At 37.1% G+C, this 18,440-nt stretch overlaps 2 protein-coding genes across 2 annotated transcripts in view; one reads left to right on the top strand and one right to left on the bottom strand.

The window, feature by feature from the left end:
• The first annotated feature begins 23 nt into the window (after positions 1-23).
• LOC140137746 (superkiller complex protein 2-like) overlaps positions 24-18,440 on the top strand; it is a 52,931-nt gene continuing 34,514 nt past the window's right edge. The window contains 3 exon segments of the mRNA XM_072159512.1: positions 24-205; positions 4,200-4,312; positions 5,031-5,137. Coding sequence (XP_072015613.1) covers positions 166-205; positions 4,200-4,312; positions 5,031-5,137 — 260 coding nt within the window. The 5' untranslated portion in view covers positions 24-165.
• Positions 11,287-16,395, bottom strand: LOC140138425 (mitogen-activated protein kinase kinase kinase 20-like). The gene is made up of 2 exons (XM_072160318.1): positions 16,268-16,395; positions 11,287-12,190 (listed from the first exon to the last, which is right to left on the bottom strand). The coding sequence occupies exon 2, from the start codon at positions 12,172-12,174 to the stop codon at positions 11,356-11,358; it is 819 nt and encodes a 272-aa protein (XP_072016419.1). The 5' UTR covers positions 12,175-12,190; positions 16,268-16,395; the 3' UTR covers positions 11,287-11,355.

The following is an 18,440-nucleotide window of genomic DNA, read 5'->3' as shown; positions in this document are numbered from 1 at the left end:
TTGAACAAGGTCAAAGGGTCAAAGTGCACACTGTTGGACCTGCTAAAATTTAGTGGTTCACGTCATCAGCGTTTTAAAAGCTACCCAAATTGACAAAAACCAAATAGTGAACATATCGTTAACATGACAACAAGTAGATAAGAACGCGGTGCCTCGTTTCAGATCATGGCTTCTGAATTTGAAAGTCTAGAGCAGTCAAAATTTGGTAAGCTTATTGGTCAAGTAGAGCAGTCGACATGCAAACCTGTCGAATTCCACTTCCAGCACTCCAGTACCATCCATGATGACCATGGACCATTACAGAACCAGCTGCATTGCAGCAGCAGCTCGATCAAAAATGCCAATCAGAATTAATAATTATCAGGGGCATATTGCTACCGTACTGAGTTTTTAATTTTAAAATTTCATTAAAATAAACTTATAAAACAGGGCTGTTAACTTTTTGGAATTGCTTGGCGTGAGACAGGGGCGTACCGGAATTTGCCGACTCCAATGTTCATTTTGTATCATGATTATTTGAGCCATGGTGCTCGTGAATGTGAAAAGCAGGGGGGGGTAGGAGCAACAAATTATTCATGAAGATGCGTGAGATTTTATTCATTTTCCAGCTTTTGCGTGAGATTTACTACCTAGGCGTGAGATTATACTACCTTGGCGTGAGACCGTGAGAAAGTGACCCAATGCGTGAGACTCACGGCCAATGCGTGAGAGTTGACAGCCCTGTTATAAAACTAGAAGTTATGTTCAGAGACCCTGAGTAAAATTTAGTATCAGTTTGGGCAGTCACACGGACTCATAGTATAGTTACTCAAGAAATCTAGCTTCAATTTTGCACAGGATAGTTATGTACCACCGGTATTCGATGCTAGAGTACTTAAACATTGCTATATTTTTTTGGTCAGTCAGCGGTGACAAAAACTGACATTTTTTGCAACAGATGCTATTTGTTCTGTTAATGTTGAAATTTGGATGAAGTTATTGAGTCAACTGTATCTTTTCAGTAAAGTTTGCCTATATTGAACAGTCCAAAATTTTGTTGAAATGTAATTTTAGTAGGCATGTCCACAAAAAATGAAGTACTTTTAAATTTATTCAGACCTAACTAATTGGCTGGGACTTGATGAAAGAAACATTTTGGCATTTAAATAATCGTAATCGGACATTCCATTCCAGAGATATGGCCTTTCGAGTGTCACGGTTTTATACAGTATACCGTACGGCTGCTAGTACTAGAACATGTTGAAAGGTTATATAAAGTCCAAAAAGGAATAATAACAGAAAGTGCAACTTTAAGGTACTTTGTTTAATGTATTTATTAACAAGCGTTAATTGGAACATTATATATTTGCTTAACAACATGAAATAAGATCATCCTGAAAATTTAAGCGATTTTGTTGACATGATACAACAACAAAAATAACACCTCAAAACCCATGGTTTGTTTGGTGGAACCTCATGCATGATTCTAGATGGCTGCCATGGAAAATATCTCCATAGAGGAGCTGAACAATAAGTGCATTATTTTAGATGAATAGTGTACCTAGTCTTAAGGGGGTACTACACCTCTGGCCAATTTTGTGCCTATTTTTGCATTTTTCTCAAAAATTATAGTGCATTGGTGACAAGCCTCGAATTTCGTTATTTTTAGGGCAGGCCAACTTGGCCTTGGCCAGGCTGCGACAAATCGCCTGTCCGATAGCCCGGGGCAATCACATTTTTTGTCGGGCAATTAAAACTCTGAAGAGCTGTGCCCGATCGGGCAAGTCTAAATTTAAACCAATTAAAGCTTGATGATTTAAAATGGAGTATTTCTGTCCAACTTGGCGTGTTCACAAAAAAAAAAAAACGTCAAAACAAAGTAGAAAACTTCTTGAAATGGAACTCAAATTTAAGCTAGGCACTCGTATCCCACACCAGACTTGCAGACATATACATGTATATATGCTAATGAACATCATGCCGTTACGTGACGTGTTGGAAGTTTGGCCAATTATAGAACCTGTTTCGTGCAAATATCATGACGTCATGATGTCAGCTGGCCATGTATTTGCATATGATTGAGATTGAGATGTACTAGTGGTTGGCGAAATACGTAAATCGCCGTGACTTTACTGACAAAATTTCACATAAAATACACATTATTTTCCACATGTAAGAAACAAACAGTGAAATAATTGAATGAAATGTTCATTTTTGATGCATTTCATGAATACTCATTAATCAACTTAACTGAGAAAATTATTGGTTTTCCGTAAGAATGATACTGCCAAATTCGGCACACTTACGGTACTATGCACTGCACTGCATGATGAGTACGGTATGTGACTTTGTCGACAATTGTTGCTGGGAATATGGGTTAATTTCGGGCAATTTCGGGCAACCAATTTTTGGATATTGCCTGCCCGATCGGGCAAGCTAAAAAATAAAATTTGTCGCGGCCTGGCCTTGGCTATTTAACATTTTAGGGGGCACCGAGGCCATCATGCCAGGGCACCAAGGCCAAAGCAAATTTCGTTATTTTTAGGGCAGGCCAACTTGGCCTAGGCTATTTAACATTTTAGGGGGCACCGAGGCCATGATTTATTTATTTCATATATTTATTCGTTCATCCACCCATCCACCATTATTTCTTCTTTCTTTCTTTATTTCATGATTCATTCATTTATTTATATATATATTTATTTATTTATTTATTTCATGATTCATTCAGTGAAATATGAGTATGTAAATAAACAGAAACAAACACCTGGGAGGTGCAGTGATACAGTCAAACTTTTACCTGTTATTAGAATGATAATACAGCTTCAATTTTCATATTCGCTCCAGGTTCGTTATTAGAATGCATTCAGGCATGAAAATGTCAGCGTTTTTTTTCCAGCATTTTTTTTAACGCTGAAAAAACACGGAAGAAAAAAAATCACGCAAAAATACGTAAATAAATCTCCGATAAACAAATTGCAGGATGTCACAGGATCTCTACCTGTTGCAGAACGATCGAAAAACATATTTGCCAACCCCGCTAAGGAGACACGTGTTGGGCGCTTTCGTCAGCAAGGGAACATGTGGCCCCGATATCGATGAACTTTGTTGTGTGCAGCCTGCAGCGCATTTGCAGCGCTTGTGCGGGCAAAGATCTGGCAACTCCGTTGTGATTTAAACTTATGGGCGAGGAAGCTGGAGGAAGCGACACGTGTGATCATAATGATTGAGTGTAACCTGCGATTGTATGAAAGCTTAAGCTTTACAGTCAATTGTGATACAAAATAAAAGGGCTACTTTTAAATTGATTCCACTTCCGGAATCGAGAGCATTTTTTGTTCCCGACCGAGACTCGATCCCAAATGCTACTGGCCACTGCAAAATTAGGGCAAGGCCATTGTGGCGCGTAAAGTTCTTGTTTTTCAGGGCATTAAGGCCAAATGAAAGGGCACCGCGGCAATGGCCGCGGTGGCCGCCGCGAAATTCGAGCACTGATTGGTGACAAGTAATATATAATTTATATTATAGGGGCAAGGACTACGACTACTGCACTGAAAATTCAGCAACTCAAGGCAAATAGTTATTGATTTTTTGATCAAATATTGGTTTTCCCTCATTTTTGACTGTAACTCCACAACTGTTGTCTGTGCTGAAATAAAAATTTCCAGTGCAGTAGTTGTAGTCATTGCCCCTATAATATACATCTTACTTGTCACCAATGAATTTTTGATAAAAATGCAAAAATAGGCACAAAATTGGGCAGGGGTGTAGTAGTACCCCCTTAAACATTGTTCAATCTTTTAAGATTAGCACATTTTATCTTCAAAGTGACTTCATGCTGACCGACAGAATGGTCTTTGCAGCCATTTTTTTGCAAGGGGGTGGTGGGAGGGGGTGGCCCCCAAATAAAGCTTCCAACACCCCAAATTGCCATTGTTTTTGTTTGTTTTCAAACTTGACACCTAAAAGTGTAACAATCTCACCCCAAATGAAATTCATCAAGCATGCATTGCAAACTTTAAATACCACACAAGACTTCTAGGTCGAAGATCTCATATAGAACAGTTCTCTGAAGTTGTTTTGTTTCATTTACTGAGTGTTACCGTAATATTTTTTTATGGTAGTATGGTACAATACTGTACTATAATACTGTACTATAAACCCTCAAAGCAATTCTCACAGTATATGTTATAGTTTTCCCCCATATGTCTTGATTATAGATCTGCCTACTGATGATGATGAATTGAACTTCAACCTGCTGCAGTTAGGATGCAGTGACCAAATAGCGATAGTCCCAAAGCAGACTGGATCAAATGCCACACATATTTCAACTGTAAGTACCGGTATTCAAAAGGTGTGGGTTCTTGGCATTGGATTCTCAGGCTCGTACAACAACAGGCCTAGAAATCCATGACAGTGGGCATGAATCTATAACAAGGAAGACAGGCTCTTAACAAAAAAAAGAAAACCATGATCATAGGTGTAGATCCGGGGAGATTTATCCCCCAATATTTTGATAGGGGATGGCCCATACAATCATCCCCCAATGTCGGCATCTGAATGTGGGTTTCTGACCAAATTAACCTCATATTTGGCTATTTTAGCCTAAAAATTGCCAATTTTCACATACTTTTGTTACACTTTTGCACCATCTTTCACCAGTTTTGCTTCAATGCCAAGATTTTTGCGTGCTTTTTAGCATGAGCTTATTCTGTTGCCAAAAGGTGCTGCATTTCACTATACTTCAAGAAATTTTTCCCAACCTCATCCCCCAATCTCAACAAGAAATCTATGGCACTGACTAGCCCTACTAGTATAGGGCCTTTTAACTGACATGGTGATCCAAAACCATGCTATATATCATAAAACCTGGCTATATCCAGAGAACTGCTAAACCCAGTGACTGTAACTTTTTTCGGGTGGAGCGGTTAGTGGGTTTTGGCAGTTCTCGGATATAGTGTGTTTAAAAGGCTCTATAGTAGGGCTACCACTGACCATGATGGTAGAAAAATACAATTATAATATTTGTATTAATGCCATTTGATTTGCAGCTTCCTGGTGGCTTGCCTCCAGTTCTTCAGGATTTTCAAACGAGGACTGAAAGCTACTTGACTTGCCCAGAAAAATTACCAATTCACCATGTGGAAAAGGCACAGAGGTTAGTACGGTACATAAAAAGTAAACCTTGTATGTTACTGAGGTTTTTTTTTGGTTACATTCTTCATAAGGGGGTGGAACAACCCCCTCTAGGATTTCTATATCATCATCTTTCAGCTGGGTTTCTCCATGCACAGTGATCTTTTGTAAGTGCAGTTACCTGTTCTTCTTGAATACCTTCATCATAGCCTAGCACGCATTGAATCTAGGGAATACATGTATATAGGAGCATGGTTTTCTTAAAAGCATTTTGCTGAAGGGGTGTATTCAAATGTGTTGTACCTTTCAATTGTGAAATTTTCCTCTGAGGGGGAATAACACATTTCCCAGGAGTATTTGTTTTTTATTTTTGAAAACATCTTTAGAATGTGTGTCTCAATTTTAGGTGTTACATTTTATGTACATTGCTGGCAATTTCACTGAACAAAACATCTATGATATTAGCATAATAATAATGGTATTTATGTCTTTGTCTTTTTGGTAACATTCAAATGATTTTTACGATTTTGGACTCCCAAGAGGGGTTCTTTAGTAGAAAGGGTATCTGGATATGTGGCATATTTGGGGTGCATTTTCTGCCATTTAGTTTAGATTCAGGGGTGCATTCTCAGCCATTCTGGTTTAGTGATGACCTTCAGACAATCAATTTTATGCAAGAAAAAGTTTTGTTTTTTCAAAAATTTTTCAAAAAACAGCTAATTTCCATTGTTTTTTTGCAAAAATTCCAGAGAAAATTGTTATAATTTTGGGTCTTTTTTGTTTTAAAACATTTGGTTTATAAATTCTGGGTAAGGTTCTGGAGCAGACCTCAAATTTCACCATTTTTAGGGCAAGGCCACTTTGGCCTCAAAAACAGCAAATTGTGAGGAGCACTATAAAAGGCCATATGCTAGGGCACTAAGGCCAAAACAAGATTTGAACCAAGGGCATGTAGGCCATTTTATAAAAATGATTTATGACATTATTTTTTGCATTTAGAATATATCACAAGATCTGAAATATATGGGAAGCAAACATAATAAGTGCATAATGAAAACTGCAGCAAACAAAACCATTTTATTATCACAACTGCAAGTTTTTCTAACAGTTAAAAAAGGAGAGTATAACTTTAAAGGTAGCCATGTCTTGAAATGAAAAAACAACAACAATCCCAAAACACCTTTTTTTGCTGCAAATTTCGGATATTGGAATGGTCATTCACAGTGGGTCTCTCCACACCCCCCCACACACACACACAAATCAGTTTTCGTCATATCAAGAATATTTATGATCCCCTTTCAACCGGCAGATTAAAAAAAGGTATTTAAAACAAATCACAATAGACTTTTCTAAATAAGGAAAACATAGAAACAACATTTGCTTTTCTTCTCTTAGTATTTATTTGCTCACTCAAACATACAAGATGTTTTGTTTCAGTGTTAGGGGCCAAGTCTTGGAAGTATATAAAAACAAGTCTTGATTGCCTCGCTGTTTTTTTACTCCTGTGATCACACCAAGTTTGATATACATGTAAATATACTCCGTAAGCTTTATTCAGACTTGCCCGATCGGGCACAGCTCTTCACAGTTTTAATTGCCTGACAACAAAAAAGTTGATTGCCCCAGGCTATCAGACGGGGGATTTGTCGTGGCCTGTCGATTACACTGGTCAATTATATCTGTAATCTGTACACTGCAATACCTAATGATGATAGGAAACTAACATATGTAACCATTAGCTTCTTGCCAATCTGGTGTAAATGTGAGACATCTGGAATCCCTAGGGATATCAATGGGAATGGATCCCAGGTGTTCGCCAGACAATGAGAAGCACTGGATTCTATCATTGTCCCAGTCACAAATACAAATGGTGTCATCAATGCATGCAATGCCACATGGTCCCCAACTCTGCATTATTTCAATGGGAGGCTTAATGGCATGCAGTAGCTGTCCAGAATTGTCTATGATATGTACTGTTGAGTTGCTATACCACCAGTTACTTACAATGATTGTATCCTGTGATGTCAATGCTAATGATACTGGTTTAATATCCACCTTAATGCTGGCAATATGAGAGCCATCTAACTTATGTTTACTGATATACTTTTGCTCCCATTCTCCCACCAGCAGTTGTTCTTTGGCATCTATTACCAGACCACATAGCTTAGTGTCTTCAGTATTTGAGGGTTTACCTTGAGGCGATATCGCCTCCCATTTACCTATATACAATCCATTATGGGTATAACATTTCAGATACTGAGAACGATCTGTGGCAAAGTAATAGTTGCCATCTGAGCTAGCAGTGACATCCCAAGGGTATGAGGTCCCTGATCTCAAGGTTTCCTTAGATGTATCTAGGTTGAATTTGTGATCACCCTGAGCACTATACACCTTGACACAACCTGCACCATTTGATGCTGCAGCAAAGTCTCCATTACTGTTGACTGCTATACCAAGTGGAAATATCAGCTCACCAGGCCCATCCTCACCAATCATCCTCTCAAAGACCCATGGACCATTAAGGAGTTGTGTCTGTCTGGCTGTCTTAGCTGCTAATGCTGCCAGTGCTGCTGCCTCTGCTGCTGCTGCTGCTGCCTCTGCTGCTGCTGCTGCTGCTACCTCGGCTGCTGCTGCTGCTGCCTTGGCTGCTGCTGCTACTTCTGTTATCTGTTGTATAATTTATTAAATGAAATGATATGTTAGCTTATGAAACAATGACTAATTCTCTTGTATAGGGTCCAAAACTTGCAAATTTCCCCCCAATTCTTTTTAGAATACATGTATGTAAGTGGAAAAATATTTTACAAAATGTAAAAATGTAAAAAGATAGCCTAGATAGGCCTATGTATTATAGCCCTATTTGTTTTAGCCCTGTGGACCAACTTATAGCGTCACACATCATTGCGTTCAGTCACAATGGTTAATTGTATAAGAAAAGAGGCTGTTTTAAAAGTTGCATCTGAGTCCATATAGAGTCAGATTTTCTTAACAAACACAAGAATTGGCATGGTCTACTGTATTGTTTGAGAGTTGACTCCTATGGACTCAGATGCAACTTTTAACACTTGTTTTAAAACAGTATCTTTTTTTACATAATGAACCACTGTGACTGAACGCAATGATGTGTGACGCTATAATTTGGTCCATGTATACTGTGCAAAACATATAAGGCTACACATATCTTTTTACACATTTGCATTTCAACAAATATTTTAATAAGTATCTAGGGGAGAACTTACAAGTAGTGGACCCTATATTTATACCCTTATCAAACATTTTACATCAATTTGATAAATGTCATCAAGTGTATTATAGACTGATTCAGTATATAGTAGATGGTGAAACAATATTAATTTTGGCATTTTGTTTTACTTGAAAAAGTAGATCTAAAGAGTGGTATTTTTACATGATATTTGATTAAAATAATATGCTATTTATGGAGTTCAATAACAAATCAATTGTGATGTGTCTTTTTCAACTACATTCATCACATCCTCATCCTACACCGGCACCTGTATTGACTCTGGTTCGATTGGAGATCTCAGGGTTTAAACTACCTAGCTACAAGTGGATCAGGGTCACAGAATTTGGCCTAAAAAATTGTTTTATTGGCGTAACCCGACCGACCCTAAAAGTAGACCTTTATCAAACACAATTTACAACTTTAGAAGTAAAACTAAAAAGCGCAGTGATTTATAGTGCGCTACGCACAGGCACAACGCCTAGACGTTGATCCACAAGCCTCAGCACACTTTACAGGTTGTCGCTGAACACTATGGCCCACATCATTCCATAAACCATTAAACAACAATTCAGGGACTTTGCTGCTTCAAGAGCGCACACCCTAGACATACCACAAATAACCATCGCAACCAGGATCAGCTCCCCGAGTTTCGTACGGGTTACAACGAGACAAATTAGCAGTGAGTTCCTTGTCCAGGGGAATTTCAAGCCAACTCAATTTTTTTCACGAGAGCATACTAGGCACCACCAGGATTCGAACCCGTAACCTCTCGCACCATAGTCGAACGCCCTATCGATTGAGCTAACTTGACTGCATAAAACTAATGACCTTTGACCCCAAATCTGTAATGTCAATGCATGTGTGCAAGTTGCACCACCCTGCTATGTTGTTTGTGGTAGAAGACATATTTTGAATGTATTTTGTTTTGGACCAGAAGTGACCCCCTAACCCTAACCGCTTAGGGGCTTTTTGGCGACGGGAAGGGAAAGCAGGAAAGAATAAAGAGAGAAAAGACGGAAAGAAGTTGTTTGCTCTGGGTGGGATTTGAACCCGAGACCCCTCGCATGCCAAGCACTCGGTCGGCGACACTTTGCCACAGGTCTTGGGCTTCGCTGGCCAGCGAAACCGTGCCTATATATCACTTAGGGCGATTGCGTCATCACACCACGTGGGATGCATGAACGAACAGCGCATATATCAAGTAGTATTTTGTAGTATTCAGGAGCGTTAGGGTTAATTATACCCTACATGCAAACATGTATTGACATTAGCCAGTGTCTCTAGGGTGTTCAAAGATTTTTGGGTCAAAGGTCATAAGGGGCCATGTCTGGTCCAAGACAAAATACATTAAAAATGCATCTTCTGCCACAAACAACATAGCAGGGTGACACCACTTGCACACATGCATTGGCATTAGTCAGTGTCTATTGGGTGTTCCCAAATTTAGGTTTAAAGACAGAGATAAAAAGATTTTATCGCATCTGACGACTGACGTCATCTGTCAATCAAATTCGAGCACGGTTTGTTTTAGGTTAGGTCTTTATAGTAGGAAACTGTCTTTCGCAAAGACACCATGTCAACAATGCCTAAAAAAGCTGCTTTTTGCCTTGTAAAAGTACGTAATTTTTCGCCATTTGCTGCTATTCCTTTTCTCCGATCAGCACCAGATAGATCGGTCTTCCTTTTACGCGCTATTAACCTGTGTAAACCAATCAAGGATCGTAATTGACAGTGACATCAGACACGATAAAATCTTTTTATCTCTGTCTTTAATTATAGGTAGGTAGGTAGGGATTTTTTTTAGACAGCTGTTGATGGAGTCAAAGCTGTCTACTATTTCTTTCCAATTTCTTGCACAACCACCTTCAGGCGCTGTGCTTTGTTTTTCACCGATTTCTTACCAAGCCGGGTTACCGACTAGGTATTGTTTTTGACTGATTTTTTCTTTCTTTCTTCTTTCTTCTTTCTTCTGTCAATCTGCTTCTCCCACAAGCAACATCGCACAGAGATGCCACTTGCACATGTGCATTGTGGTGTTCACATATTTGGAGTCAAAGGTAGCTACTTCCGTTTTTCTTCTTCTACAAATAACATAGCACGTAACACCAATCAATGATATGGCGATAGTATATGGTGGCCTGATGTGCTGTATAGTTTTGTTTCATGTTATTTGAATATTTATGAATATGAACTTATTTGCATATTATTTGTATTTTTTTTTTTACAAAGCTTAAATACAAACTGCATAATTCTAGTTGTCATGTCTCATTGTCCCGGGCTCATTGTCTAGTTCATGACTGAAGAGTAACATAGGGGACATTTCATGCATGCGAGATCGGCCACAGATGGCTAACAGTATTCTATGGGTTTTTAAATTAATTTCTGGCTCTACAATTACAAGCGTGAAGTACAAATTTGTTGCAAAACGATATTCACGTGATTGACAGGCATTGGCGATGTGGACGCTGGAATTATATAGTAATTTGTTCAGCTCAAAATTAAAAGGACATATATTTGACAGTAAAAAGAAATTTACAAATATATTTCTTATAAAAACGTTACAACATTGCTTTATATGTGGGTCTCCAACATAACAACTGGTTTGATGTGATAGGCCACAATATTAAAATCTGTAACTTAAGCCATCTTAATTAAATCCTGTGTCTCAAAGCTTGTGAGAAATTAATGCGGAATGCAGTGTTTTTTACTGTATTTAAAAAAAATTAATTGTATGTGTCAGTACAGGATTTCGGACAAACATTTTGAGCAAAAAATATCCAATGTTGCAAATATTGGAATAGCAGACAAAAAAGTCACTGCTACAAACTTTTATTCTTCTCTTTTATTATTTTCATGTCCAAAGTTTGCGAAAAAATGGAAAACTTGAAATCAAATACGAATTTTGAGTTTTATTTTTCGCCTTTTTGTTAAAAAAATAAAAAGAGATAAAAAAATGAATTTCTTGATTTTCAAAGAGGACTATGTGCATGATTTTACTAACACGCACGGCAGCTTTGAGGCGCAGGATTTAATTGAGATGGCCTTACCACTGTTAACACATGGTCAATGCTGGGTCTGTCTTTCCACTTCTCTAACCAGCACTGCCTCATCAAGTCAGCTATTGGTTCAGGGCAATCATCGGGAATTGGTGGGCGCTCGTTCAGGTGACAAACCTTCCAGATGATGGCATAGCCTTCTACGCCTTCAAATGGCTTCTGTGTTGTCCACAATTCATATACAACTACACCATATGAGAAGATATCATAGCTTGGGGAAAGTATGAAATCTTTCAAGAGTTCTGGTGCCATGTATGCGTATGTTGCTGAGCCTGTTGCATTCTCGATGGTTGCGTCAATCTCCTTGGCTAATCCAAAATCAGTCAACTTTAAAATATTATGGTCTGCGATCACATAGTTTTCACTTTTCACATCTTTGTGAATAATCCCCATTTTCTTGAGATACTCTATTGATCTGGCTGCTTGCTTTGCCCAATCATAGAACTGGTCTTCTGGTAGTCGCTTTCCTCGTCGTTCATCTAGATATGTTCTGAGTGACCCACCTGGGCAAAGCTCGAGTATCAAGTAGAAATCAGGATTTTCATCAACCACAGCTAACAACTTAACTATGTTCTCATGCTCTAGTTGTGACATTATTTTCATTTCATTAGCTTGTGGTTTAATTAACTTCTTAGCGGCAACTTCTTGACTTTCAAATAATGATTGCTTCCATATTGCCTTGTACACAACACTGAAGCCACCTCTGCCTAACTCTTCCCCAAAGGTAAGATCTGATCGCTTGATCTTAGACAGCGACATAATGACTCAAAGGATGCTGTTGATAAAAATATTATTTATAAGACTTTAGTTTAAGGTGCAATTAATTCAATTCAAAGTAAAGTACTAAGTAGTTGATTCACATATGCTTTTCCATCTTACATACAAATGTAGCAGCAACAATAATAGAAAATGAATAATAAATAATACAGTATAATAAATTAAAACACGATACACTTTGTAAGATTGCATTTTAAGCAAGTACACTCAATATGAGTTGGGTAATAAACTATAATTAATACAAAATTAATTTTAAATCAAAATATCGGTATAATGTAAATGAAGAATAAACACTATTAAACAGGTGAAAAATAAATACATTTAGACAGGTAAACTCAATATGAGTTTAATATAAATTGAATTATACAAATTATTTGTCACTAGTGGGACACCCGCGCTACGCGCGGGTCCCCGCTAGATGAGTAAATGGGAGCGTTCACTATTAAACAGGAGGAATTACTGAACAGGTAGAATCATTGAAAAGGTAAATTGTATTTATCTGAACCTGACCCTCTTTAAGCCTACGTTTCCATTTTAACTTCTTTCTTTCTTTTTAGTTTTTTCTACATGGGCCAATTTTGTTCCATTAAAAAAAAAAATTCTGCTGCTAAGCTTCCGATTTTCCGTTACCATGTTTTTTTTATTTATTCAACCCTGTTCCCGTTATTTTCTAAATCTGTCCTTTCTTACATTTCCATTTTAGCTTCTATTTTATTTGCTGCATAGCTTGTGATTTCCCGTTTTCATGTTATTTATTTAATTCTGTCCTCAGTTTAATAGCTTTTTTATTTAAACTTCCTGATTTTATTATAGCCTTTTTTCCCCTTACATTTCCTGAAGAGTTTCTTTCTTTCCTTCTTTAGCCCATTTTATTCCCGGTTTCATTTTGTGACTAAGTATAACCCACATACTCGTACAGCCTGTTTGTCCTCATTTTGTTTTCTTTTTTATTTATAGTAGGCCTACCTCTTCATGTTGTTTGTACTTTTTAACACACATCTGTTTCCCGTATTTATTACGCTACGGTCGTTCACCCGTAATATCATTCATTACGTGACTCTGCGTCGTTTACGCGTGCCATGGCGTCAGTGTTCGATTTACCACCTGCATACCTGCACCAGTGCATGTAACATTCCCTCTGTGCATGCAGCTTTTCACTACCTGCCTGCACGCGTGCATGTACGATTTTAGCGCTAGCGATATGACAAGGCAATATACAAAAGTACACACAGTCAGTCCGATTTTGAAAAACCCAATCTATTTTTAGCGCAATATCCTGACTTCATTAGAAGGGCTGGCGCAAATCGCGCAATTGACAATTCCCGATACCCCTATCACGTGAGAACTGTCACTTTTTTCATTGACTTCCCTAGTCTCCTACACAGCCAGTTTGCGTCGGTCTGATACTTGTCGATCCTAACGAACATTCGAGATAGCCACATACAGTCTGGTCCGAGACTATGACTTCCCTTAGAGGGGCTAGCGTAATGTGACGTCATCCACCAATTCTCGATACCCTCGCACATGTAGAAGCTGTCGTTTTCATTTCATTGAAAAAAAGAACCGGAATTTAAACCGTGGGAAATATTTGTTTACGTACGGAAAATAATCATAATAATGTCCAGCAAAAAAGGAAATAGCTCAAAAAACACTTGCATCATTCTGGAAATCGTGCACCTCGTCGGCGACTAGTTCTAGAACAGTAAATTGATATTGGATGCCACAGCATCCAGTGTTTTGGCTAAGAAATCGGTGAGTGATCGGCATAAAAATGACAATGACAGTGGAGCCGGGAATATTATTACAAGCTTAACTGACAATGATCGTGATTCAATGTGATTTTATGTTTGCTTTAATTTTGGTGCATGCACACTTTTTGCTGTGCATGTAGAAATTTTGGGCTACATGCACCAGTGCAGGTAGGACAAAATTTGTAAATCGGACACTGCATGGCGTAGTGCTGCGTTACCCAGCTGGTATCGCTGCGCTTCTGTGATGAACTTGGCATTAGATACGCCCGTCGACGCGCGCAGGCCTAGCTTAGTAACTGACTGCTTTTTTGTTTACCTTGGATAGCAACGGACCACATTTTCACTGATTTTGAGGCCATTTCTTGACCGTTTTCAACCAAATAAAGTTTAAACACGTTCCCGTATATTCATCGATCTCCGTATGAATTTGGCGACATTTGGATCGAAACTGACGAGCCTATACACGATACATACACAGATACATACAACATTCCCCTATTTATAGTAAGATGCTGGAAGGAATGTTAGAGAGTTCATCCATTAATTAAATGTTTCATCTTTTATAACACTGTTAAATCAGTTCAAAGTTGATTTGACTTGAGAAAGATAAATTTTAGGAAAGGTAGATTGATTTTGGATATTGATTTAATTTTGCTGTAAACAAAATTTAATTTTTTCAAAAATATTTTTCTTCACCATTTGATGCATGAAACTTTTTTTGGATTTCTCAAATAAGAAAATAAAATTTGGTAATAATATTCATTCATTCATCTTTATTTCATTCAATTTAGAATACATCAACAACAGACATAGACATGTTACGATGACTGAAAAAATGAGGGCAAAAAATAAAGTTTATGGAGATTTTCTCCAAAAATGAGCATTTTGACCCAAATTGGACCTCACAGATGAATTGATCAAGTCTTTGCCATTCTAAATATGTTACTTTTATATACTTTAGACCAACAATTTAGCAGTTATGAGGCCCGAAAGTTTCCATAATTCCAGGGTTAAGACCATCCCTTAATTAAGCTGTTAAAACATGCATAGAGCACTTCCAAAATGCATCAAATACCACCTGAAATTAATAAGCACTATATGAATTACTATCTTATACATGAATAAATGAATGAATGAATGAATGAATGGATGAATGAATAAATAAATAAATATATATAAACAAACAAACAAACAAACAAACAAACAAACAAATAGGGCCTATAAGTGAATAAGTAGACCACAATACGTATAAATAAAAATAATATATATAAATCAAGATAAATTATACATTTTCAGTTTCAGAAATTATACATGGAACAGGATCCGTGTCATGGGTGCGCTGTACACAAATTAGTCGACAAAATGAGCTCAACTACACTTACGAACACTCCTACATGTAGAGGTGCTCATAAAGTTACAATGTATTTGCCCCATTTACGAACTGTTTAAGAGTCATATACTGTTTTTGATGCAAGTTTACATACAGCATACTGTTTTTGAAAACGGTTCACTGAGCTTACGTACTGTTGACACCCCTTAAAATGAGTTGTAAGTTACGCTTTAATAGTGAAACACGCCACTGGAATCAATTTATATGTTTCCCGTCAAAATACACAAGTGATGAGTTGTAATATGTATACTATTATAGCTTCATATCTTGTCTTATTTTGTCTCTCATACACGGCTGCCTGTTTTTACTAGCAGGCTATGTTTGTACATCTATGCTAAGAACTATTAAACAAAGGTAAAATTTTCTGATGACTTTCCAAATGAGCAAATCACCAAATGGGCTTTTAATTAAATGACTCGTACTATATTTTGCTTGATCCTGGGGCTTGATAACACCACACATTACATGTAGAACTGTAATACCTGTATGATGTCAAGCTCGCTATTTGAGGTGTCACGGTTTGCGAACAGGGCTAGTTCTAGTAGGACTTGTACTTTGTAGGTAATATATCAGCATATGGGATTTTTGTTTTAAAAGCATTTATATGTTTCTGATTTCTAACTTATATGATATATCATTGTTACTGGCACACTGGCAAATATGTAATTATACCAACATGAATTTTAAGTTTCATAAACTTACGAAAGAATGAACAGTTTACCAACCCAAAGTGTTACAATTAAACATGACAACAAATAAACACAAATCCTGACTGGCACACAACCCAACTTGAAAAAAAAAAAAAGCAAGGGAATGTGCTGGCATGGAATCAAACCCACGACCTTCCAATCTCTAGACGGACGCCTTATCCATTAGGCTACCAGCTCCCACTGATAAACGGTGGTTAAAGCTGGGTCTAATGTTACAGACTTACCTATTTGTGTCTAAAAGGATCCAAATTTGTTTAAAAGTTCTTCAACCCATGTAATTGCAAAGTATATTTCAAAATGACAACATGGTGGTATATTTTTGCTCAGTTTCCTGCTGTTCATGAGATTTGTGTAAATAAAATAGAACATCAAGTACAAGTTTGTAAGTCTGTCATTGGTCACGTAATCATTTCTTTTTATCCCGGGGATCTACGAGGGTCATTCAATAAGTTCTACCTACCCTCTTATAACTTTGGTTCTATAAATGGTAATTTCTTCAAACTCAGCATGATTATACATTGGAATGTCGGCTACAAAGGAGAGCCAATGTATATTGAATCCCTTTTCAGATTTTTGAAGGTGACCTCAGAAGCAAAATGAAATTTGATACACGGAAACGGTAACAAATAGTAAAACATGAAAATAGGTGTGTATTCCTATGATATTTGCACGATATGCAAGGGTTATGATTATGCTGACAGATTATAGCTTGAACAACATAAAATGTGTAACCAAAACAGCAAGACGTCCATTAATAAAAATGCATTTAACAATTTTTGCTGTTATGTCTGGTCTGATGGTCTTTAGAGCATGATTTTCAATATTTGTCTATATGTCGGCTTCAATATAAGCCATCGGAATTGACCAAATGGTATTTTATGGTCACTTCAAATTGGTCTACTTGTCTTCATTGTAGATGTATACAGATTTGCTCCATTTCTGTGGCACTGAATCCTGATGTCATTTTTACCTCGCCTACAACAGATGAAAAAAGATAGTGAAACACAATTTTCTCACCAGCTAGAGAAGACACACTAGGTTCATGGAAAATATGCAACGGCTGCTATTTGCAGAAGCTGAGATACGAGGGTGAAGGTAGAACTTTTTGAATGACCCTCATATACATGTACAACATGTATACATACATAAAATAACAGAAATTACATCAGGCATGAAGAAAAAGAAATAAACCATGAGAGCTGTACAATTTCAATGGCAAAATATTGTTAATTGTGATAATGTTAAAGGTACATGTACAACTATTTGAACCCTACAAGGTATAAATCACTTTCTTTTGTGCAAATGTCATTCCATTACTAGGTACTAGATCTTTGAACTTTTAATGAAAAATATGATTAACAATGCATGCAAGTTCACAACACAGAACACATTTTGTGAAGCTTAATAACCTTGGAATAAATTTCATGTATTCTAATTTAAATTTAAATTATAAATCACAGGGGTGTGATCAGGGTTCGAATTCAGTCAATTTTTTTTGCATAGCTGTTTGTGCTATGCAAAACACATGTTTGCATAGCAGTTTCCAAATTTTGCATCGCAGTTATTTTGCTATGCAAAAAAAATATGTGTAGCATTTGGCAATGCAATATTGTGTTTGCATAGCGAATCTACAACTTCTGTCATTGTCATCAAATCTCGGCTATCACTGACGCCAATATATTGTATTCGCGCATCACACACATTTCCCAAACTCGCCTTGTTGCTTATAAAATAATATATCCAAGAAAATACAGGTTGTATGTGTTCATCATTTATTTATCATCAATAAATTCATGTTTGTGCTGGATTTTATGCTTAAAAGCCATCAGAATTCACGATTGTTTTCAAGAAGTCAAAATTTTTGTGTAATATCACCATTGACATTTCCCTCATTAATTATTCATGAGCTCATCGCGATGTAAAGTGGGTATTTTGAAACCGATGCTCAGTAAACATATACGTACCTGCCAACATTGTAAAAATAAAAATCTGTACAGGTTGCGCGCGCTCACCCGTAACAGCGCATACTTGCCAACCTTTGGAACTAAGGTTGGTGTCTAATTAGAGTGAAGTGAGAAGCGAAACAAAACTTTGGAAAAAAGAAGTTATAGACCCTAAATTACTTGCTATTCAAGGTTGGAAAAAAATTAAATTTTTTTTTTTAATTAAATTTTTTTTCTCTTAATTTTTTTTTTTTTTAATTTCAAAGTTTTTGGCAACTTTAGAGAAACACTGGACCTATTCTGAAGTGCCAAGATCATTCACAGGTAATTTGAAAAAAATTTTGGAAAAAAAATTATGAAAAAATTACAGTTTGTTATCCTTAATGTAAACCATTAACTAGTGTTTACCTCTTCATGTATCACATATAGATGCATTGGTTTTCCATGCATTTAT

This window comes from Amphiura filiformis, chromosome 17 (assembly GCF_039555335.1).
Source record: "Amphiura filiformis chromosome 17, Afil_fr2py, whole genome shotgun sequence".
Taxonomy (NCBI): domain Eukaryota; kingdom Metazoa; phylum Echinodermata; class Ophiuroidea; order Amphilepidida; family Amphiuridae; genus Amphiura; species Amphiura filiformis.
This window is presented reverse-complemented; position numbering and strand designations above follow the sequence as displayed.